General features: G+C 41.5%; 1 protein-coding gene across 1 annotated transcript; it reads left to right on the plus strand.

The window, feature by feature from the left end:
• The first annotated feature begins 938 nt into the window (after positions 1 to 938).
• On the plus strand, positions 939 to 25097 carry LOC139480294 (Y+L amino acid transporter 2-like). Its single transcript, XM_071263346.1, has 13 exons — positions 939 to 960; positions 8288 to 8404; positions 8975 to 9103; positions 10058 to 10282; positions 11102 to 11227; positions 11930 to 12029; positions 13449 to 13493; positions 18459 to 18582; positions 19173 to 19276; positions 20527 to 20623; positions 20894 to 21043; positions 22739 to 22916; positions 25023 to 25097. The coding sequence occupies exons 2-13, from the start codon at positions 8311 to 8313 to the stop codon at positions 25085 to 25087; spliced, it is 1437 nt and encodes a 478-aa protein (XP_071119447.1). The 5' UTR covers positions 939 to 960; positions 8288 to 8310; the 3' UTR covers positions 25088 to 25097.
• Positions 25098 to 26075: the final 978 nt, after the last annotated feature.

The following is a 26075-nucleotide window of genomic DNA, read 5'->3' on the forward strand; positions in this document are numbered from 1 at the left end:
TATCTGCGTGAATATATGAAATATCTATTTTTCATAAGCAAACAAATACCCTCTCAATAAGATAGACACAATTTTTATGGATAACAACTTCTTTAATACTGTGAAAAGTGACGTTTCGGTATAGATCCTTATACCGTTGTCAAGCAAGACTGAATGAGGGATATAGTGCAGAATAGTAAACACTATGTACATATTTGACTTTTACACAGTTTAGAAAGACGAATTTTAAATGTGAAATCAGATTTATTTCGTCATACGAAATGACACGCACAGAATATTATCCTCTGAGCACACCAATCGTGCACAGAGTTAGAAAAAAACAGAGACCGTTTCAAAACAAACTAGTCTGTCTGAAAGCGACCTTAACGTCACTAATATTTCACTTCAGTTCTTACGTATGTTCGGAAATCATCTGTTCGCAACTTACATTGACAGCCATGATGCGGGCGCAGATCACCCATATACCTTGCATAAGGTTGGCGATTGACAAATTTGAAACTGTGAAACTCGAATTCAGAATAGTTGTTGAACTCGCCGAAGCAATGTTATGTAAAACGCACTTGTTTTGCATGATTGCATATGTACATATATATATTCACATTAGATTCAGCTTTTTGCTTTTACTAATCCTCGGAATGGAATTGTGGAAGGGAGACACTTCACTAGGGGCATGAACGCTTGGCTAATTAGCGCATTAATTAGCAGACTCTGTACCAGTGGACCAACAGCGCCATCACATTTTATTAGTGCTCGTTTAAGGGGTCATTAGCACCTAATTAACACGAATGCACAAGTAAACAATGTAATGCGCATGCGTGTTACTGACGTCACACCCCTTTTGAGTAAGCCACGCCTGTCATTATCTATCAAACTGAGTAATCATTCGAACGACGAAACGTGATAAAAGGGACTAATTTGACAGGATTACCCTTACTAGATTAAAGGAAACAGTGCAAAAAGGTAAGAAATTATGGCTAACCTTAGCCCTAACAAGGCTAACCCTACGGATCGAAAAGGGGTGTTAGATCGGAAAGGCGTGTCAGATCCCTACGATCGAAAAGGTCGTAAGCTTCGTGAGACGAGAGCGAGTGCATTGGAGCGTGAGCCACGGTAATGACATAACGAGACAGCTGTCAGTAGCGGACGAGGTATCAGTGCACATTACCGGGCGCTGATCCAATTACCAGATCCAGTCAGCGTTGTGGGGGAAAACGGACTAATAGGATGAACCTTATTTGATTGTTGCGCATGTTGCCGGGGAATTGGCTCTTAGGGGTATCAAGAACAAAATCGGCATCACTGTCCCGGAACGTTTAAAGTACAGCATATAATCAATAAACAACAAATAAACCTGTTCTGACAACACAAACACAATGACATAGCTCAAGCATCCACGAGATCCAGCTCGAGGTCGTCCCTACACCAGCACTGGGAATACCAAGCTGTTTGTGTGTGAGTAGTGCACTTTTTCAGATCCAAATAGCGGGGCTCGAACGCGCTTCGCCGGCTGACCGGCGACACTACCACTGGACCACCAGCGCTATCACATGTAATGTCATTTGCACCACATAAACACGTATGCGTGAATGAATTGCTCATGCGTGTGACGTCAGGGTCCGCTTTCCCATCCATCTTTTCTTGAAACCACACCCGTCAACATGACCAGCCAGATTAACCGGATTAACGCTTGAAAAGGTAAGAATTTATGATCAACCCTTGCCCCAAGCAAACTAACCCTAAGGACAGAAAAGGGGTGTTGGATCGTAAAGACGTGTAAGTTTCCCTAAGACCGAAAAGGGGTGTTGGATCGCAAAGTCGTGTAAGTTTCCCCAAAACGAAAAGGGGTGAAAGTCACTGGAACGTGGGCCAAGGTGAGGTGAGGTGAGGTGAGGTGAGGTGAGGTGAGGTGAGGTGAAATAGGGTTTAACGTCGCGTCCAAGATTATTGCACTTATATAGCGACCCAAGGTAACGGTATAGCGAGACAGCGGTCGCCTATAGCGTGGTAATTGACACGGATGGTAGAGCTCTGGCTACGCACGGTAAACTGCATTGATGCCGTTTGGGTTGTTGTTGTTGTTGTTGTTTTGAGTGTTTAAGAGGTCGACTTCTGCCTGAGCAATTTCGGCTGACATGTCCCTTTTTGTGACTCATGTGTGTGAGTTGGGATAACAAATCTTTTGCGAGTTTTAGTATTCACAGAATTTCTGTTTTCGTATTGATATCGTTACTATTTTCGTATATTGATATGATACACGTTTTATCTTTGGCTGCTCTGTTTAAAAACGTTCGAGTAGCTGCCCATCTCTCAGAAATAGAGTTAGTTTGGCCTTCGCTATTGCATCACTTGGCTTTAGGAGACAGATTTCGGATCTAACTTCAATTCTTGTCACGGCTTGGGCATGGTTTTGACATTCCAATAACAGTGAGTGAGTGAGTATGGTTTTACGCCGCTGTTAGCAATATTCCAGCAATATCACGGCGGGAGATACCAGAAATGGGCTACACATATTGTACCCTTGTCTGGAATCTAACCCGGGTCTTCGGTGTGACGAGCGAACGCTTTGACCACTAGGCTTCCCGACCGCGATACTTGACCCACGATACGATATACGATAAACGTGGGCCCATTTATCGATACGCCACGATACGAAACGCAAATCCCAAGTACAGCATTTCCTCGCTATTGTGACTTTCAATAAACCGCTAACTTGGTTATAGCGCGCTCTAACGCATGACTTACATTTTTGATAAGCTCAGGTTTTACACCGACAGATGTTTTTCCCCATCTCATAAAACATTATCAGCTGATCACCGCAAGCACATAACACCGAAAATACCAGTCAGCAAATCCGAACTGAAGTACGCAATTCAATACCATTATTATACTATATTGTTATTAAAACGTGTTCATTATATATCTGGACTTGTGTTTGCAATATATTTTATTAATATTATTCAAAATTTCCTTTAATATTGTTTTCATTAAGTTATGTGAAATCGTGTGTGAAGAGATACAGCAACCACGGTCAGATTACCGCTTTTGACGCATTGAAACGAACTTAAGTTGCTAAAGAATGGATACATATATTAAAAATGCCATACTTTGACTCGTTAAAAGTAATATTTGTGGCAATTTGGCTAACATAACGTCAACATAACGTTTTCGCAATCGAAATACATGTAGCACGGGAAGTCCCTAGGGTGACTGGTCAAATTGTTCCATACGTAAATGTGGGAGTAATATAATTTTCATGTACCCAATCTCCCTGATTTTCTAAGTGCCCCTGATCTAACTGAAGAAAATGAGTATATCCATATGTAAGCCACCAAAGGAATCAGTTTTTCTCTGCAATGTTATTATGTTCAACAATATCATTGGCCCTATTATTTGTCTGTTTATTCATGCAGTCAATTGTTTGGGGTTCGTCTGTAGGAGCCCGAGACATATGAAAAGTAGATTTTTGCTGAAAGCAAATTAATTTGGATGAGATACACTGTAAAATGTGTAACATCAAGAGGTGATGTAATAGGTCAATATCAACACACCATCATCATCATCATCATCATCATCATCATCATCATCATCAACCCGATGTGCATCATTAGTATTACCATCATCACCAGTATGATCTCATTTAGAAGTTTCCTTTTCTGGAATACAATTCTCAGCATAATGTTCATCAATATCATTGGCCAAGCACAGACCCCTGTGGCATGCCAGCCTTCCTGCATCTTGGTCTGGCTATTTTCCCATTCAAAATTACGTGTTGACCACAATTAACAATTAATGTAAATATGCAATAGCCTTGTTATACCACAAGTCCACTGTGTCATAAATGATCAACAGAGATCACAGAGCACAACATAAGAGTCTCTGTGTCACATTTGATGATAAAGTTCGATTAATTGATGAACAGGTGAACAATCAGCTGGAAACCACGACTGACACTTATACAACTTGTTCTCATGAAAGTAATTCTTTAAATGTTTGAACACATCTTTCTCAAACAATTTTCCCGAACAGCTAATGAAATCGGTCTATTACAATATGAAACGATAGTGTGATCGCCTTTCTTAAATAATGGCTTGATGTTTGCTTTTGACACTCTGATGGAAGCACACCCGACTGTAATGACATATTAAATAGTGCACACAATGCTTCCCTGATGAAGTACTAATGAAAAATGCATATCCTATGACAACGGTTATGACAGTGACAATGCTTGTCACGTATCGTTTTGCGTGATATGACTGGAAATTTGAACTCATTGTACCAACCATCGGTAGACACACACATATCGTATTTTCTACAATCAGCAAAGAAGGTAAGCCTATTTCCCTACAGCTTTCATATTTCTTTTTCAGTCTGCGAATGTTATCGTTGTTAAACATTGTCATTAGATTACCTTGCATAGCCAAAATGTGTGACGTCTAAATGTTCAATATAATCTAACAATAATATGTTCCAAAGGAGAAACTGAACGCATTGTGCCTTTGTTTGGACTCGATAACAGGTCATTTAGTTAACAAGTACAGTCCTTTTGACTCCAAAAGATGAAACATCAATACGGTACTTGACCATGAATACCCTGTACCCAACAAAATCTGAATTTTGTTTAATTTAAGACCCATGACGGATGAAGTTCTTTAAGAAACTATCATGTAAGTTTTATAGAAATGTGTACATGACACGTAGGGGGACACACCGAGGAAGGAACAGCGCAAGTACGGTCCCGCACGTGCTACACAGTGACCGTGTTCATTCAATGACAAGATGCGCTACTCAGCAGATGTTTAACAGTTGATGTTGAATGTGTATGATTTCTTTAGAAGTGAAGCAGAAAGAGCAAAGTCTTTTAATGCAATTAATAAATTCTTGAAACGAGCTTCAAAAGCTTTTGGTATGTCTTACGACTGCCACCTTATCACTGCGACCTGAATCCAATCGAGTTGGTATGGGGCATCGTCAAGGATGACGTTGGACGATCGAACACAACGTTCAAATGACGAGACGTTGAACAAGGAATCCCTTGGTCGGGTAACAGTAGAAACATGGAGGCGTTGTGTGGCCACAGTCGTTGACGAGATAGAGCCACGTTATTGGTCACGAGATGGACTACGGCCAGCAACAGTCCAACCTATAATAGTGGCAGTCGGTTCAGGCATCAGCAGTTCCGACGTCGAGATCTATGGCATGAGAGAGTCAGATTGCGACTGAAATTATCATGAGACGGCCCCTCTAACGCTCTGTCATTTCCATTACCACAGAACGTGCAGTGCATGCGTGCTTGCGCTGTGCCTTCCACTGTTTGTGGCCCCTACGTGTCATGTACACATTTCTATACAAAATTACATGATAGTTTCTTAAAGAACTTCATCCGCCATGGGTCTTGAAATAAACAAAATTCAGATTATGTTGGATACAGGGTATTCATGGTCAAGTACCGTATTGATGTTTCATACACTTTTCTGGATTTCGAGTTATTTTGTAATTCATCGTTCTCATTTGGAGTCAAACCGACTGTAGGCTAAAACTGACAAGTTGGACAATGAGTTAATTGCAATCACCGTGATACAATATGGAATTGTCGAAGGGCTACAGTTTTATGAAAATAGGAAATTTATAAAACTGAAAGGTCTGATGACGTCAAAACAATTTCAACTATAAATATAACACTGTGACACCAATATTTTAGTCTATTTTTCAAACAAGTCAAGTTTGGTTTTCAATATTGTTGTACATGTATGGAATCAAGTCACAAAAAAGCAACTGCTGCAGAAAAGCAAGCATTCCATGCAAAAGTTGACTTCTATGCAAGCCCCATGCATTTCACTACCCAAGAATGGGTATGAAAACAGGTGCATTAACGGGATTCCAGATGCATTGTTTAGCATCGTGCTGACAACAACCACTCAGAAAAACAACAAAATTACGCAACATTACGAAATGCCACGCCTGTCCGAAAATAAGCGTCTGCGAGCCATTGGTTTGTTTGAAGCAGGATCGAGTCAACGTGATGTTGCAAGACAATTTAACGTCCTCAAAAAACACCATTTAGTGTTTATGGCAACGTTGGCAGCAGACGAATGCAATCAGTGACCATCCTCGGAGTGGCAGGCCGTGCGTAACCAATAATAGACAAGACAACTGGATTCGAACAACACACCTACGAAATCGATTCCAGCCAGCAACATTTACTGCAAGAACAAGTCTGGTTAATCCGACACTCGTTAATCCGACAATCGGCTTTATCCGACACTAATGATGGGAACCGATTAAATCAGTGCTATTAAGACCCGTTAATCCGACAGTCTCGCATTAATCAGTCCCGTTAATCCGACATAATCATATGCAACCAACAATGTCGGATTAACGGGACTTGACTGTATATACTCCGCATAAACAGAAACGCAAAAGTGATTTCAGATGTATATTTTATATATGATATAAATTATCAACAGATGGTATGTTCAAAATTGGCACACATCATTGTCATTGAACCATGTTTCAAATGGCATACATTGAACAGTAGATTTTCAAGTTTAAGGTCGTCTATAATCAATATCTTGTCTGGCCACCAGACTGACTGGTATCGTCGTCCCATGGAAGCAATCAGATCCCGAATTGTGGCCTGGGAAATGGTCACCCACTCTGCCTAAAGTGCTTGTGCCAACTGTAGGAGCTTCTGTGGTTGCTGCTGACGGGCTTGCAGTCGTTGATCCAGTGCATCTCATTAATGTTCGATTGGGTTTAAAATCTGGAGACCTGGGAGGGCCATGGCAGGACCTGGATGTTGTGATTCCTGAAAAAGGTTGTTGTCAGTCTTGCCGAGTTAGGTCGGGCGTTGTCTTGTTGGAAAATGACGTTCGCTTGTTGAATAATGGGAAGGACTAGAATTTCATCCGTGTGACGTAGAAGTCTGTTCTACCAGTGTAGGAGATGGCTGCCCACATCACCACACGATAACAACCAGCTCTGTCCACTTCCTGTTTCGAGCATAACGATCCCCGCGACGCCTGTAAACACGACGTCTATCTTGAACACGACGAAGAATACATCTTGACTCGTCACTAAACCAAACCTGTCCACATCGCAGTTGTGGCTGTACTCTGTGACCTTGACACTATTGACGTCGCAGCCGACGATACAGGTCCCTCAAAATGACACCTCGAACTGGTCGTCTAGCGCGAATACCTTCAGCTGTAAACGGTTTCTCACTGTCTGGGTGGATATCCTTGCAATCCTGGTATTGACGTAGTTATAGAGTGGCCGTTGGTGGTTCTTTCACGTAAGTGAGGTAGCCGCATGAATCTGCCCTCTGCTCCCGTTTTGTCCCGTGTGTCTGATAACGATTCCACAGTCTTGTAATGGTGTTTGGTGCTACATGGAAAAATCTGGCTTCAGGTGAAGGGGATTCTCCTGTTTGCAGTCGGCCGATGACGTTGTTGCGTTGGGCTTCCGTCAGTCGTGGGATGTTTTCGTTGTTCATATGCTGTAAGATTGTGATGACATGCAAACGTAAACCCAACGTTCTGATAGCCCAACAAGTGATGTTGCACGCGCATGTCATGTTGGTGTGTTTCGGCGCCAAGGACACACGGGGTTGTGTATTTGCGATTTTCCCACCCTTTCTCCAAATTTCTGCTGTACCACATTCTTTCCACAAATATCAACCCCAATGTATGCAGAAATGACCAATTCAGTTTTGGTATAGATTTTGTATGGATGTCGGCAACACTCTGCCAGGTATTTACGATTTCTTCTTTTTCAGGGCATTTAAAATGAAATGGACCGAAGAAATTCACTTGCTTACATAACGTAATGATAAATGATACATATACACATATTCATTGTACATAATGAGACCCGTGAAGATTCCGGAGTTGAATACGTCTTCAGCAACCCATGCTTGTCGTAAAAGGCGACTAACAGGATCGGGTGGTCCGACTTGCTGACTTGGTTGATGCATGTCATCGATCCCAATTGCGTGGATCGATGCTCATGATATTAATCACTGGGTTATCTGGTCCAGACGCGATTATTTACAGACCGCCGTCATATAGGTAGAATATTGCTGAGTGCGGCGTTAAACAACAAACCAACCAACCAACTTTAACAATAAAACTATCACAGTTCATTGTCAACACAGAGACTACTTACCTGTTCTTAAAGCACTATGGTCAACTGCAAGAATCATGACGCAGTGTAAATTGATTCGGATCCTTTAATTGAATAAAATGTTCAATGTTTTCCAAATGTAACATAATCAACGGCATATTTCCAGGAAGTGAAGAGGAGCCAGGAAGGATGACAGACACACCAACCCCCAAGGTAGCTACTACATTGAAGAAACAGTTCGGATTGGTCAGTGCAACGAGCTATATCACGGGCTCTATCATTGGTGAGTCAAAGTGCCAGGCCAAGCCACTGACAAAATCAGTGGTGAGTCACAATGCCAGCCTACACCACAGATACTATCATTTGTGGTGAGTCAGTGTGTTAAGTTACATGGCAGGCAATATCAATAGTGAGTCAGTGTGTCAAGCCACATAACTGTCATTTGTGAATCAGTGAGTCAATTGCGTTACAGGAGGGGCAGTATTTCTGATGAGATAGTTTGTCTGGTTATGTCACAAGCACTATCAATGGGTAGTCACTGTGGGGTCACAGGTTTAATACAGTTTTTGTGACATTCTCGAGCATTGGTATAATACTGACGGATCGTGTGTCATGATCAAGGTAAAACAACGACCAGCAGAGGATATGTCAGATTATATATACATATGTAATATATTTTAAAAAGCTATTTTTACTTTTGATATATGTCATTCATCATTCTTCCCATTATCTTTCCTCGCACATGTAGCTGACACGACGTGATATACTTGGAATATTTTCATAGCGGCATAAAACCCGACTCACTCACTAACTCACTCTTCCGGTTATAAATAATTCTTTATATTCCTATCAGGAACTGGTATTTTTATCAGCCCGACAGTCATACTGGAAGGGATGGGTTCTTCTGTTGGCCTCTCTCTCCTCGTGTGGATGCTGAGTGCAGCTGTCTCATTCTGTGGTGCCATGTGTTATGCCGAGTATGGTGCGTCTTCTGTTAACACACGTATATGCAATATTACACCCATTTTATATATCATGAAGGTCGTGTACTTATAACCCATAAATATTACAGGGTCTGAACGTTCGTATACTATAATTTAGGGTCTAAAATGGTACTTGCTCAAATAGGAACAAATGAGGTTCTTCACAAATTAAGTAACTTGAAGCAAAGCTAAATCTAACAGCTGCCTTTCAATGATGCTTTCATCATGTTTTGCCTTTTGCGCTCAATTGAGTTAGTTTCGGTGGATAATCGAGACTGGTTATCTTGACTGGTTTATCTTATGTGTTGTTGGCATTAACACGTATTTGATTAGTGATCAAAATAGTGTCATACGACTAATATAACTACACACTTCGGTATTTTGCCCTGCCATCAGCTCAATAAGTTATATCATCACTTCAAAGTACGCTATTTGCTTCGTAAGATAATACATTCTAACAAATGCATTGTGAAAACTAAAATCATTTAACAGTTTATTTTCCGGGTAATACGAGTATCAAGCTTTGTGTGTATCTGTGGAAATAGTATGCTGGACTTGCCATACCAATTCAATAGGTCACGTTTTGGTAACAATGAAGACAATTATTTGGAAAGGATGAAGAAATTAACAGCATTGGACATTTAGGGATGGGAACGTCGTGATAAAGTAATCTGGCGGGCAAAAGATAGTATACACCCATGTTTGATGGTCACTTATTTGGTAAGGGTATCGTAGTTGTGTTTTGGACGTTAAGTCTGCTGTGTTTCCACGACTATTTACTGCCAAGTAACATTTTGATAACCTTTGAAACTGTTTGGTCAAATCCAATTTTCAGGTATATACTTTCTTATATTTCACCCATTTCACTATTGAACCAATGCCTGTTCTTAAATAACATACATGCACTTAACGATAAACGATAACGATTTAGTAACTATTGTGTTACATTTCAGGAACGCGAGTTAAGAAATCGGGAGGCACGTATACCTATATCCGAGAAGGGTTCGGAGATCTGGCCGGGTTTATATACCTGTGGACTAACTTAGTACTACTCCGTCCTTTGTCCGTGGCCCTGTCGGTCTTGGCGTGTGCAGAGTACGTCATGAGGCCTGTCTTCCTGACATGCCCTGATCTGGCGCCCACAACAACTAAAGTCATGCTGGGATTTCTCGTAGCTGGTAATATACACTTGTGTAATAATGTGTCAGTCATCTTTATTTGTCATCATTGTAGATCACCTGCTTTAATGTTCATGAGTGTATCACGAGTTGGTGGGTCGGCAGCAATCTGATTCCACGAAACATTCTGTTTAATTGAATTTGGAGCCAGGCAATAGTTTTGGCTAATCACTGCAAAAGAATACTTGATCATATCCCAAATTTGGAAACATCGGCTTGTGTACATTTGAAAAGAGAGTGCAACGTGAAATTACCACTAAACTATGTGTAGTTTCTGCTTATGTACTTTTGAAAAGAGAGCGCAACGTAAAATTACCACTTAACTATATGTAGTTTCATTACTGACTTGCATCATGTGCAGGCCTTCGACTAATCAATAACATCCAAACATTTTCTTAAATGTACTGCCCATATTAAGCTGAAACGCCGTGCTATAACTGGAATACTGTTAAAAGCGGCGTTAAACCCAACTCACTCTCTCACTCTCTTAAACGTACTTCAATGCAAAATATGTGCATCCCAGTTCGAGGGGATGTGTTAGCATGTTAAACATGCATATGTTAAAAGCAGCTTTATTTGTTTGGGACTATACGAGGAACCATGTATTTCATTTTAGCAATTGGCTGATAAAAACACGGATAAGATGTTTTCTCTGTACCTAATAATATATACTTCCATATCAACTGTAAAAGTGGAAACACACGCGTAGAGATCAAATATTCATATTTGGTTACTAGGACATAGGTCCAGATGAACTAAACTACAGTATATACTAAACTACTGTATATGTATAAAGAGCGTTGTATATAACTATTTCAGGCTTGTTCGTCGTGGGCAATTTGTACAGTGTACGCCTTGCAGCCAACACACAGACTATAGTGACTGTGTGTAAAGTCACCGCCCTGTCCGTCGTTATCGTGACTGGGATCATTCACTTAGTGCAAGGTAAGTTACAGGCAGAGAGTGAGTGAGTGAGTTGGGTTTAACGCCGCTTTGAACAGTATTCCAGGAATGTCAAGGCGTGTTAGCTTAATGTGGGAGGAAATCCCGAAGTGAAGCAGGTCTCAGACGTTTAATATTTTTATGAAACTGACGAACACGGATATCCAGTAGTGCTGACAAACCTAGACACATAACCGGGGCGAACCGCGATTCGAACCCACAATCATAGATGTCTGGCGTGCCCAAGGAACGCAATTGCGTGCCCATCGAATTGCGGCGCTTTCGACGACTGTGACATCCTTGCCCCCATTGGCAGAGCAAAACATGAACTTTATCTATCTTATCTATCTTGCATCTTGCAAAATGCATCTTCATTGCATACACATACAATCCTTTTATTCAGTAGCATGTACACAGTTTTAGCGATGACATTTGTTGTTGTATTTTGTTGCCGATTGTCTTTCTTTGTCTACTTGTCTAAGTCAGAGCCTTTAAGTTCAGTATATGGCCCAAGAATTAGATAAGCCGGTGTTATCAAAGAACATGAAATATGTTCCATATACATGAGACACAAAATATTATTTGAACGACATATATGTAATGTAATGCAAAATTATACAAATTAACGCAATAATATGCAATACATGTACAATGCAATGCAATTTATATGCAGTTTAGTGCGATGTAATATATGGCATACTTCAGGTAACACAGAAAATTTCAATGGAGCGTTCAAAACCATCAACTTTAAGCCCGGTGGCGTGGTACTGGCGTTCTATGCTGGGTTGTTTGGATACACTGGATGGTAAGCTACAGCAGCGAATCGACATAGCAAAGTACCCAATAGGTACTATCTACAGAATAATACATTCATATCACACAATATATGTTGCGTTTGGAATTTGAGCTAAGTCCAATACAGGCGGTATTTTTCATATATATTTGAAACTGGAATAACAAACGTTAACTGGAGTGTTGCAATGCTGAAGTAACAATATTCTTTTTTCGAAGAAATCTGTTCAAAACATAAATATAGCTGGAACCAGAAATATAGTTCCCTAAAAATACATTGAAATTCAATGAAATATTCATAACTTTATCATACTTGGTGAAAGGTTTCGCTCGTTTTGCCGAAGGCACGGTTTCGATTCTTCATATTGGTGCAGCCTGGTGTCCCCCGACGTAATATTGCTCGGATGTTACGAACAGCGGCGTAAACATACTCATAACCTTATTCAGTTGCTAAAGGTGATGTATGCACTGTCAAAGTAAAGGAGCCCAGGCCCTTTATAATTGCCAGTGAAACAGGTTCTCAGTGATCAAAGGGGGTTAAGCTACCATCTGGCATGGACAAATGCTTCAATGGTGGATAAAGAGTCAACCAAATGTAAAGCGTGATATATCCAATAAATTTCAAGAGAGATACGATGTATGGGCGCGTGGAAGATTTCACTTTGCCGGGTTTGGAAGAGCCTAACAAGGCTTTAACATATGAGTGAGTGTGTGAGTTTGGTTTTACGCCGCTTTTAGCAATATTCCATCAATACCACGTCGGGGGATACCAGAAATGGGCTTCACACATTGTACCCATGTCGGGAATCGAACCCGGGTCTTCGGCGTGACGAGCGGCCGCGTCATACCAAAAGACGTTAAAAGATGGTACTTGTTGTTACCCTGTCTGGCGCTCGACATTAAGGGGCTAAAACAAGGACTGGTCGGCTCGGAGTCAGTATACTGTGTCTGAGTGGGGTATTCATGTTACACTGCGGCATGTTATATCAGTGTGCTGTCACTATAAATCGGCATCAGTCCGGACTCGTGCAAGGAGCCACACACACACACACACCAATCACGTCGCTATATAAGTGCAATAATCTTGGACGCGACGTTAAACCCAATTTCACCTCACCTAATCAATGAAGGGCAATATATAAATTGTCAATGTAAGAGAATAACCAGTCTTTCTTGTCAGATTAAATTTGGCGCAAAGTTCATGGCTGTCAAGGTTCTTACGTTCTCATTATCCGCATTGGGGCTCCTGGTATTTGGTGTAACAGAATCGCAGTGGTCTACAAACACACAGAACATGTGGACATAATTTGATTATTGATTATAGGGGTTTGAGTGTAACAAAATAGGAGGAATGATATTAATCTTGACAATTACAACTGTGGCTCGGCGCCCTAATAACTGTAGTAACCAGATGGTATAATATGTGTTACAGGGATGCAACCAACGCAGCGGTAGAGGAGGTCATCAAGCCTTATAGGTAATACAGTCGCCCTGTGTGCAATGTGATTGGAATGATTGAACGTTGTTCAGCGCCGTCGCCGTTAGTAATACACTTTGGCCTCTTGTAAACAAAGACCGCCTCCGTGGCCTAGTGGTAGAGCGTCCGTCCGGAGAGCGGAAGGTCCAGGGTTTGATCCCCGACCGCGTCATACCAAAAGACGTTAAAAGATGGTACTTGTTGTGACCCTGTCTGGCGCTCGGCATTAAGGGGCTAAAACAGGGACTGGTCGGCTCGGAGTCAGTATACTGTGTCTGAGTGGGGTATTCATGTGAAACTGAGGCATGGTATCTCAGTGGGCTAGCACTATAAATCAGCATCAGTCCGGACTAGTACAAGCAGCCACACACACACACACACACACACACACACACACGTTGTGCAATAACCTTTGACGCGACGTTAAACCGGATTTCACCTCACCTCACCTCTTGTAAACAAAAGCGACAAAATTACCATATTCATAAAACGTATCGGCCAAATGACTCGATTGTACGATTCTGACTCTATCGCAAGCACGAACCTCAAAAGTTGTTTAATGTAGACACCAAGGGCGGGAGCTGCCAGAACATTGTGCGACATAAAGGGACAGATGTCTTTTGGAAAATTTAAGTCATACCTCTGGTCATACAGTTTTGTAGAGAGTGTTTTGTCACCCTAAATCTTTATGCATGGCTCTAAGTATGAAACAGATGAAGCGGTCTCATTGGTCTACTTTATTTCTAGTACTGGGACCCGTTCCTCAAAACGATCTTAGTGCAACGACTGTCGTAAGTCAGTGTTAAAGAATGGGAGTTACGACCGACTTAGCGCTAAGATGGCTTTGTTGAACGGGGCCCTGGTGGGTAAATCAGTGGAAGGGACTTTGCTATTTGATGGTTATTTAACGATATTAGGTAATCGATATACATGAGCTTAAGTTAAACATCCAGGCCAAATTACTTTGTTTTGACTTTGCCCATCCGAACAGAAAGTCCAATTTATGTGCATAAAGAAACAGATCAGCAAGAAGGGGAGCGCATTGGTGCCAATGGGGATGCCTACCTCTTGCCTAAATGTCGTACTTCCAAATTTAACATAGATGTTATCAACGAGGAAGCATTTCACATGTTGTTTTAGTTTCCGAGTAAACTTCAAATGGCAGGGGCTTTACCGTTTGACAAATTGACCTTAACCACTGAAGATTGATACGTGACTATGTGTCTATGGTCACCACGTTTAGTAACAAATGCCCTTGGATCAAGGTAAGATATCCATTTAATTACAAGACGGCTGGTATATTGTTCAGTCATGCAAATAAACAAAGTTATGAATGACATGATTACGTTTTCATATTACTTGTCTCTTTTAGTTATAACACAATTCATTTTGCAATTTTGAATATAAATAGAGCTGGGTGATAATTTTCCTATAAAAATTCAAAAATCATTTTTTGCATGTCGGAATGTGAAACATAACGATGTAGTGAACAACAAAAGTTCCTGTGACATTCAATAAGATTTAATGCAAAGTTATGTTTTTTACCAAATCTGAAGCAATTTCGGTTTGCAACAGATAAAAGACCCCAGCAAGTGTTCAAATGGTTTAATTTGCCAAGCTGACTTCAGAAAATGCATGATATCATAAAAAAAACCATGAACATGCCAAAATGTCAATTTACAAATCAATAGCTTGTGTGTCCACCTCTAGTTGCAATGAAAGCAACACATCTTCGTCTCATGGAATGGACTAGGCGTCGCACAAAGTTCTGTGGGATATATCTGTCCATATCTGCTGGAGCATATTTCGAAGTTCCTGGAGTATCTGTGGAACATGTGGTTGACGTCGAAAGCACCGATCCATCTCATTCCACATGTGCTCGATTGGTGAGAGATCAGGGGAGCGGGCCGGCCAGGGAATGACATTCACGTTGTTTTGTTGAAGAGAATCCTGAACAAACCGAGCAATAAGAGGCCGGGCGTTGTCATGTTGAAAGGTAATGCCTGGGCCATGACGACGCAAAAACGATAGAACAACAAACGGGTCCTCTGTCGTGCTGTCATCTCACCCCATACCATAACGTTGCCGGCACCGAACTGATCTTCATCCATGACACAATGGCAACAACCCCTGCACATCTGAGGCGACGACATACGGTTTGTGAAGATATTCGTCGAAGGCCAGGGATGCTTCTTGCAGTCACTGTTGTGCTGGCTGGAATCGATTTCGTTGACGTGTTGTTCAAATCCAGTTGTCTTGTCGATTATTGGTTACGCGTGGCCTGCCACTCCGAGGTCTCTGACTGTATTCGTCTGTTGCCAACGTAGCCATAAACACTAAATGGTGTTTTTTGTGGACGTTAAATTGTCTTGCAACATCACGTTGACTCGATCCTGCTTTAAGCATACCAATGGCTCACAGACGCTCATTTTCGGACAGGCGTGGCATTTCGTAATGTTGAATAATTGAGTAATTTTTTAATTTTTTTTAGTGGTTGTTGTCAGCACGATGCTAAACAATGCATATGGAATCCCGTTAACGCACATGTTTTCATACCCATTCTTGGGTAGTGAAATGCATGGGGCTTGCATAAAAGTCAACTTTTGCATGGAATGCATGCTTTTCAGTAGCAGTTGCGATTTTGTGACTTGATTCCATACATGTACTACAATATTGAAAACCAAACTTGACTTGTTTGAAAAATACACTAAAATATTGGCGTCACAGGAACTTTTGTTGTTGAGTATATAAAAGATCATACATACTAATCTTGATTTCGGTACCATTTTGTATTATGGATCTCAACATGTATTATGAATCTGAATACGCATAAACCACATAATACATACTTCCAACGTTGGCACCATGTGTCTGATAAACAAAAAACCCATCTAAAGTACTGTCGGAAATGCTTGAAAACTGCTTTTCTGGCTTCATGTAAAAAATAGGACTATAGTCATAGGACTCTAAAAAGAGCATATATCAAGATAATGCGAATTGACCTATTCTAGCCTGTCCCAACTGACATTGTGATGTCCCTTAAAATGTACTTTTACAGGTAAAATGATGATAAAACTTATATTCGTGTGTTGTCATGCATGTATGAAATGGCCTGCAACCTAACACCTGTCCCGAGGTGATGACCTCACACCGTCCCGTGCATTCTCCCAGGTGCAAATGTCACCGGGTTGGGGGTGGTCTCAAAATAGTGTACTTGTTTGACATGCGTTGATGGGGTAGCAATTTAGGATATGTACTGTATTATAATTGCTTGGAAACATGATTGAATAGTTAAGAGCTATGAAACGGGATGAGTATTGGAAGGTTGCGGTTTTGGAATCCAGAAGTATTTGTTGTTCTACAGATGGTTTCGTGAGGTAACATTTACCTCCGCTGATGACGTATATGAATCTGTACTTTTGAATGTTGTGTTATGTCTTGCTACGAACCCGTTACACTGAGCCAAGATGGGCACAACAGGGTTGGGCTCACAATGTCTGACTGGGGTAAGTAAGACAACATAACAGTGTTGTGCCGCCAGCACATATGTCTTGTACTTTGCTGGTTTCTGATTCAGCCGAATTTTCTCCATGAGTTTATTTTTCGTTTCATATGGTCTGAAGTCGAAAATGTCATATATTCCTCTATGGTCGCTTTCAGACTACGCATGGTTTGGGCGACAGTATCTGATCCCCGGACGTGATATTAACTGGCGTTATCCATGACAATGATAGTGGCGTTGCTTAAAATGGGCAATAGCTGAAGTTCTAACCAGTCTATGAACACATCACCTCCTATAATTTTCTTATGAAAATCACCAGTTTTCTTTTTCGCCTCGACAACTAGCACACATCCATCAATAACCTATAGCATGGGTTGCAGCGTGCAAAACAATGACGCGATTACCTTTACCTGATGGTACCATGGGTGCTTTTTGTCCATCTGCCGATAGCCACGTGTTGTCAGTGGAATGATTCATCAAGGTAAATTATATGGACGCCCTGACTGTGATAGTTATTAATGTTTCGGAGATAATGTGACCTCATAGACAGGATGCAATATTTTCCTGAAAAGTGCTCGGTCATCGCCACGCGCAGTGTATCGAAATCCCATCTCTTGGAGAGCAATAGTTAGTGCAGTCCGGGAAACATTAATTGTATCTTTAATTCCTCCCAAATTCTACTGCAAGACAGGGTTACCTTCTGCTCATAAAGCTTGTACACTAAACGTCTAATCACCCTATATCAAAGCTGTCCAGTATACTTTTACTTCCCAGTTTTGTTTTTGAGACCATAACTATACCTGTTTTGTTTTCTTGACTTGATGGGATGAATTGAAAACCCCATAGCATGGGCAGTTTGGTAATTCACCCTATCTAAGTTAATAAATGGTTTCCCTCTATCTCTCTAAACTTGTATAAATTTTCCAGTACAGACTCCATACCGTGTACCATGGTTATGGCCATGCAAGTGTAATGTAAATTGCATCATTTTCTCAAAAAAAGATTTTTGTGTGTGGATTAGATGTTTTATGAAGACTACATTATTATCATTATAACGGGGTCACGTTGCCATATTTCTATAGTCCGTTTCAGACTGTCATCATTGGAATAAATGTGAACTTCCTGTTTCGTTCGAATTTGTCTCCTGTAAACTAGTCGATAGGACTCCTTGTGACTGACATACTTCAAACCACAGGTAGGGCGATCAGTAGTTATTCGATATTTTAATAACAACAGTCTGTGAAAAAATATCTTTGTGACAGGCAAAAAGCAGTTTTCTAGCATTTTCGACAGTACTTTAGTTTTATTTTCAAAAACAACTTATTCCCAGTTTCTAAAATGGCATCAGTTTGATGATGTCTTTCGTGATACTCATTCATCCGAGCATTTTCAGTCCACTACGCATTTACCATTTCATGATTGCTTTGATTTTCGATCTTTACAAACCATTTTTTCTCTTCTAGAAACATCCCCATTGCGGTTTTCGTAGGACTCGCAATTCCAACACTGATTTATGTCTTGGCAAATGTTGCCTACCACGCTGTCCTTACAAATGATGAAATTCTGTCCGGCATTGCAGTAGCCTATGTGAGTTTCTATTTCAAACACACATCAATGATTATATAATAAATGATGTGGGAAAAGGATGAAGTGCGAAGGCTGAGTCAGGCTCGCAATCATGCATGAAACAACTCATCCAAGAGGGACTGGGTTTTAAAAAGGCCTGGTTTCCCTGGTCTGTATAGGATAAACTAGTTATATACGCTTTTCGATACGTTCCTCCAGAGTGGAACCATCGACCTTTTTCTATCATCTTATAAACATTTACAGTGATGCATATTCGCGCACGTAATAATACTTAAAAAATAAAGCGCTTCTGTGGTCATGTTCTTGTTTAACATGTATTTCTTTTAAAAATGCAGCTCACTCTTATTCTTGAAACATTTTTAGAAAACTGTTGATTAATTGGACCGAAAGGTTTTTCAAAGAGTATTTATGAAAATTCAAAGACAATCGAAATTTTAAATTCAAATTTTTCCCCAGCAATTCTGGTGTTCTGTTTATACATTATTGTGAAATGTTTGATTATATTCATCGCCCATTTTAGTTTGAAAAGGAAAAAAATGAGATGTGATCCTCATTGAAAGTGACACGGGTGTTTCATCTTCATCCTCAAGGTGTTTGGAGAGAGGACACTAGGAGTCTTCAAGTGGGTTATCCTGGCGTGTGTTGCAATGTCCGCAGGAGGGAACGCTAACAGTAACATCTTTATCTTTAGCAGGTGATACTTTCATCCTGTGCGTGTACATTTCCCAATGTTAAACAAACATCTTAAGCGTTTTTCGCCTCTAAATATAAGGCTTTGTAACAGACTGTTACTTCAAATGTTTGTGAAAACAGGAACGGCAATATCTCTATATTTACCACGTGTTTGTGCGGTCAGCAACACCAATGTCCCCTAGTTATAGTCACCGCGAATGTGCATACAGGAAACACCAATGTCCCAGACCGACAATCACAACGTGTTCGTGTAGACAGAAACACCAATGTCCCAGAAGGAACAATCACAACGAGTTCGTGTAGAGATAAACACCAATGTCCAAGAGCGACAATCACAACGGGTGGGAGCAGACAGACACAACAATGTCCCAGAGCGACAATCACAACGAGTTCGTGTAGACAGAAACACCAATGCCCCAGAAGGAACAATCACAACGAGTTCGTGTAGACAGAAACACCAATGCCCCTTAGTTACAATCACAACGAATTTGATTCACAGAAACAACAGTGTCCCAGAACTAAAGCAACCTCGAGTTTGATAGACAGAACCCGCGAGTTCGTGTAAGTTTGTACCGACAGAAACGACAATGTCCCTGAGCTACTATGACAACGCATTTGATGCACAGAAACGACAGTATCCCAGAACTATATCTGTCTCGAGTTTGATTGACAGAAACACCAATGTCCCTGGGTTACAATCACAACGAGTTCGTGTAGACAGAAACACCAATGTCCCTGGGTTACAATCACAACGAGTTCGTGTAGACAGAAACACCAATGTCCCTGGGTTACAATCACAACGAGTTCGTGTAGACAGAAACACCAATGTCCCTGAGTTACAATCACAACGCATTTGATACACAGAAACACCAACGTTCCAGAACTACAGTATATGGACAGAAACACCACTTCAAGGCTAAGTTCATTATACGTCTCGAAATTGCTTCTGGGCCTGCACACACTGCTTGCATGTACAGGCACAAACACCAATGTCTGCGGAACTGCAACCATTACGAGACGGACAAAAACACGTTGCATCCCGTTGTAGCCATTAAGTTTGTTTTCACCAAATTCACATGGTTGGTATTTGTCTATGACGGATTATCAATTGATGTAAACACGCGTGCGAGATGAGCTTTTAACAAACTACATAATTATATGACCATCAGTTTGACGGAATATGCAAGAACACATGTGATGCACATCGATATTGTGTTTTATTTTGAACTTATTTTGCTCTGAACACATTAGAATCAACTTTGTGGGAGGCCGCGATGGACTGTTTCCACGGTTCCTGAGCATGATCAATGTACGGAGAAGAACTCCACAACCTTCCATCATAGCACTGGTAGGATGTTTCTACACAGTGAGGGCCATGGTGACGGTGGAATAACAAAGCTTGTTCTGACATATAGGGTATCTCATTAAAAGTACCAACTTACAAATATACCCAAAACATGTTGATTAACGTAACTATTTTATACGTTCATTATATATTCTGTACGTGAATTCTGTGGCCAAATTGATTTCTTTTTATATGATTTTCCCAACAGTGTTTAACAAAAACAATTATCGATCTCGGTTCCATTTTGGTCAAACATATACTGTTTTCCTTCAGTTTATACTGACGACTGTCTTCATGTGTCTCGGCGATGTCAAGTCTGTCCTCGGAGCCTATGTTTTCTTCAGGGTAGGAGGGGAATGTCTGGCTGTCTCGGGATTTTTCTTCATACGACGGAAACATGCAGCTGCCGACACTACCTACAAGGTAGCATTACAGTGAATCATGTTTTGCAATGTTCACGTGCACCTTGAGACTGCGACACACTCATCAAATGTTGGTCATTGACGAATTATTTATAATATGTCGAACGAAATACGGGGTGTGATAAGGAACCGGTTTGACCTGCTGGGAATATAAGCTTCTGATACTTATTGTAATGAAATGAATTGACACGTTCATATGACTTACAACTAGCCCTTTTTTCTTTTTCTTATTCTTAGACTTGAAAGCTTTAGACTTGTGGCGTGATAACGTTAACGAGTATGGCTTACATGTAAAACGGGAAAATGAAATAAGCAAATAAATTATGATATAAAAAAAGGCGCCAAATCCATTTCCGTAATCGTAAGATTTATCTGCCAAAAAACAGTGTACGATTACAAACACATACAACCTGAACAAAACACGGGAACATATGGTACAAGTCAAACTAGGGAACTGCATCGGACACTGCATTGGTCACTGGTGCGTCAAATGTAGAAATATCCTTCACATCTGTACCATTGTATATGCTTTTCTATGTCTTTGAATGCTGTATCACAATAATCCTGAATGCTCTAGTTGAAGGATTCTATTTACAGAAAGTATTTGAGACAAGTGGAATTGATACCATGTAGATTCTCAACTTAATCTCAAGGACTCGCTCGACCTTTTGCGATATCAGAAAAGAACCAAGATAAATTTTGTCAAAAAATTCGATCCCTTTTAACTTTGTACACCACTATGCATTCCCATGCAGTCACATATCTATCTTCAGAGGTTCAGGTCAATTTGTCAAAATGGAAGGAAATGCCATCTGAAGTTAACTGAGAAAAAAATATGTGGAATGCTGGACTTCCTCATTGATAACACTTGTGTGGGGTTTGTGGGTGGAAGTAGGCATCCCCGTGGGCAAAGCTTATCCCCACCGTTCTGCTGGTCTGTTTCTTTATGCATATGAATAGGAATTTCTGCTCGGATTGGCAAAGTCCAAAACAAGGTAAACCAGAAGTTTAACTATTCTTCAGCTAGGTGTATCGATGATCTGATATCTTTCAATAACCATTAACTAGCAAATCCCTTTCCATTGTTTTACCAGCTTGAACTAGAAATATAGACACCGGTAGGACCGCCTCGTCTGTATCATATTTAGATCTTTGCATAAGGATTCGGAGTGGCAACAATCTTTCCACAAGAGCGTATGGTAGTAGAGATTCGGCTTACCAATGGTCCCTTTGGGTTGAGCAATGTTCCATCAGCTCCGGCCTTCGCTATCTGCATGTCACAATCTTTGAGGTTCAATCGAACATGCTCTTTTGCGACGATTTCAAAGAGCATCATACTACATGTACTCTGCTCAAAGATGGTTTGATTAAGGTTTCAACATTTCAAAAAATTTCAGAAATTTCGAAATTTGACGCAACAGTTTCGAAAATGACGTCCGATGCGATTCCCTTTGTTGACGTGTGCCACCCTTGTGTCTTTTCGGGCTATTGATTTACCTTTGAGTGTGATTGTGGCGGATGCCCCAATAGGGCAGTACGAGCTCACCCTTCGCAAACACCTGGTGTCATCGCTACTTATTTCGTAAACAGCGCTCATGACATTGTCGGACTCTTGCCCGCCTTTTGTCATTATTCCCCTAGATGTTTCAATGGAGCTATTAATTTTGGAATTGAAATCTTCCCTTTCCTCACTTAGACTCACTGGGTGTTCCCTGGAATCTACGTTGTATCCATCGTAATGCTGTCCGTCACGGCCGTCGTCGATGACCCTGGCAAGTTTCTTCCCCCCTTCGTCATCATCTTGATGAGTGTCCCACTCTACTACATGTCCAGGAGTCGCTGGTGGAAGCGGTTACACCTCACCACTGTCAACAGTAAGTAAACCTACATCCGTCCCACTGGGTGCGGGATATCTCGACACAGTCAATAGTAAGTAATCCTACTCTCTCATGCCGGACATCTCACCACGGTCGACAGTAAGTAACCATACCTCCCTTACTCTTCCTGCCGGACATCTGACCACAGTCGACAGTAAGTAACCATACCTCCCTTACTCTTCCTGCCGGACATCACACCACAGTCGACAGAAAGTAACCATACCTCCCCTACTCTTCCTGCCGGACATCTCACCACAGTCGACAGTAAGTAACCATACCTCCCTTACTCTTCCTGCCGGACATCTGACCACAGTCGACAGTAAGTAACCATACCTCCCCTACTCTTCCTGCCGGACATCACACCACAGTCGACAGTAAGTAACCATACCTCCCCTACTCTTCATTTCGGACATCACACCACAGTCGACAGTAAGTAACCATACCTCCCCTACTCTTCATGTCGGACATCACACCACAGTCGACAGTAAGTAACCATACCTCCCTGACTCTTCCTGCCGGACATCACACCACAGTCGACAGTAAGTAACCATACCTCCCTGACTCTTACTGTCGGACATCACACCACAGTCGACAGTAAGTAACCATACCTCCCTTACTCTTCCTGCCGGACATCTCACCACAGTCGAAAGTAAGTATCCATACCTGCCTTACTCTTCCTTCCGGACATCAACACCACAGTCGACAGTAAGTAACCATTTCTCCCTTACTCTTCCTTCTGGACATCACACCACAGTCGACAGTAAGTAATCATACCTCCCTTACTCTTCCTGCCGGACATCCCACCACAGTCGATAGTAAGTAACCATACCCCCCTTATTCTTCCTGCCGGACATCACACCACAGTCGACAGTAAGTAACCATACCTCCCTGACTCTTCCTGCCGGACATCACACCACAGTCGACAGTAAGTAACCATACCTCCCTTACTCTTCCTGCCGGACATCACACCACAGTCGACAGTAAGTAACCATATCTCCCTTACTCTTCCTGTCGGACATCACACCACAGTCGACAGTAAGTAACCATACCTCCCTGACTCTTCCTGTCGGACATCACACCACAGTCGACAGTAAGTAACCATACCTCCCCTACTCTTCCTGCCGGACATCACACCACATGTCGACAGTAAGTAACCATATCTCCCTTACTCTTCCTTCCGGACATCACACCACAGTCGACAATAAGTAACCATACCTTCCTTACTCTTCCTGCCGGACATCCCACCACAGTCGACAGTAAGTAACCATACCTCCCTGACTCTTCCTGTCGGACATCACACCATAGTCGACAGTAAGTAACCATACCTCCCTTACTCTTCCTTCCGGACATCACACCACAGTCGACAGTAAGTAACCATACCTCCCTGACTCTTCCTGTCGGACATCACACAACAGTCGACAGTAAGTAACCATACCTCCCTTACTCTTCCTGCCGGACATCTCACCACAGTCGACAGCACGGCTGGCCCAGTCGTCTAAGGCGCCGCGATTCGCTGTGCAAAATTGCGTCCCCTGGACGCGCCAGAAACCTATGATTGTGGGTTCGAAACCCGTTCACCCCGATTATGTTTCTATGTTTGTTTGCACCATACCCGTGCACGTGGGTTTCACCGAAGTGGTAAACTTCTGAGACCTGCATCACCGAAGTGGTAAACTTCTGAGACCTGCATCACTTCGGGCTTTCCTCCCACATTAAGCTGACACGCCGTAACATAACTGGAATAATGTTAAAAGCGGCGTTAAACCCAACACACTCACTAACTCTAAAAATGGACTGTTGCTCGTCAACGTACTTTCAGACTTTGTTCCTTCCACATGTAATACAGTTTCATCCACGGCAATAAAACCTATTGACTTCCGGTAAAGTTTACAACAACGCGTACATAATTCCCTATTCATGGATCCAAATGACTTATGACGAAACCTTCTTTATGCTACGAAGCTCCATCAGCATTGCACAAAGCTGTTACCGGGTAGGATGATCACTTTTACCTCGTTTCCGTATGCTAGTTTCCCTTACGATAAACCTGGTGGCGTGAGCATTGGACATACTGATTAATCCTGGTGGAATTGTGTGTTTCAGAGCGGATCACTTTGATCTGTCATCGCCTCCTGCTGTGTGAACACGCAAGTCAACGTATTGAATGAGAAAGAGATGCTCATATATATGTAGTTTCATAAATATGTAACTCAAGCTTAGCTAACATCATTCTCAATGATATGTTATCACTATCTTTCTTTTATCGTCGTAACTAAAATCACATAAAAATGTATAGCGGTTCTCTCTTTGGTATATCTCATTCAAACTTCCGACCCGTGAAGATCTGGGGTAGAATAGGTCTTCAGCAATCCATGCTTGCAGTAAAAGGAGACTATGCTTGTCGTAAGAGGCGACTAGCGGGTTCGGGTGGTCAGGCTCGCTGACTTGGTTGATGCATGTCATCGATCGCAATTGCGTGGATTGATGCTCATGATGTCAATCACTGGATTGTCTGGTTCAGACTCGATTATTTACAGACCGCCGTCACATAGCTGGAATAGTGCGGCGTTAAACAACAAACAACATACAAACTTCCTTGACCACAAGGAATATACTCATCCTTACATCTTTGTGAAACAAACACTTGTATATTCAAAATATTGTTTGATTTCAAGATAAACAAACAGTACTCTTATGCTGTTATTCTATATCATATTATACTTTTCATGTGAAACGAGCTGTTTGTTTTAAATATGCAAATGTGTTGTATTTAATGAGTACAGCAATTGCCCCACATTAAACAGGAACTGAAACATATGGTCGTCATATACAGTAAATGAAAGGTTAAAGATTTGGCTCAGAATACAAAGTAGTGTACTGCAAGTACAATCGATGAATTGTATGAAGCAGTCGTATATTATTTCTTGTGTTATTACAATATTGTTTACGGGGCGATCTCTGGGCTACCGCAAGACAGATACAATGTATGTTAGTGCGGTGTCTCGCCTTGGTATGTTAGAAGGGGAGTAGGGTTTTGCGACCTTTTAAGCACTATTCAAGCAATCTCACGACGCAATACCCCATAAATGGGCTTCACTCATTTTACCCAAGCGGAGCATCGAACCCGAACTGGACGGCGTGACGAACGAAACGCTT

This window comes from Haliotis cracherodii, unplaced genomic scaffold (assembly GCF_022045235.1).
Source record: "Haliotis cracherodii isolate W230 unplaced genomic scaffold, xgHalCrac1.p SCAF_4, whole genome shotgun sequence".
In the NCBI taxonomy this organism is placed as follows: Eukaryota; Metazoa; Mollusca; class Gastropoda; order Lepetellida; family Haliotidae; genus Haliotis; species Haliotis cracherodii.

Coding starts and splice junctions, on each gene's coding strand:
- LOC139480294 (XM_071263346.1), top strand. CDS start 8,311: ATGACAGACACACCAACCCCCAAGGTAGCTACTACATTGAAGAAACAG. Junction 10,283..11,101: donor GCTGGGATTTCTCGTAGCTG/GTAATATACACT, acceptor TAACTATTTCAG/GCTTGTTCGTCGTGGGCAAT. Junction 18,583..19,172: donor CCGGCATTGCAGTAGCCTAT/GTGAGTTTCTAT, acceptor TTCATCCTCAAG/GTGTTTGGAGAGAGGACACT.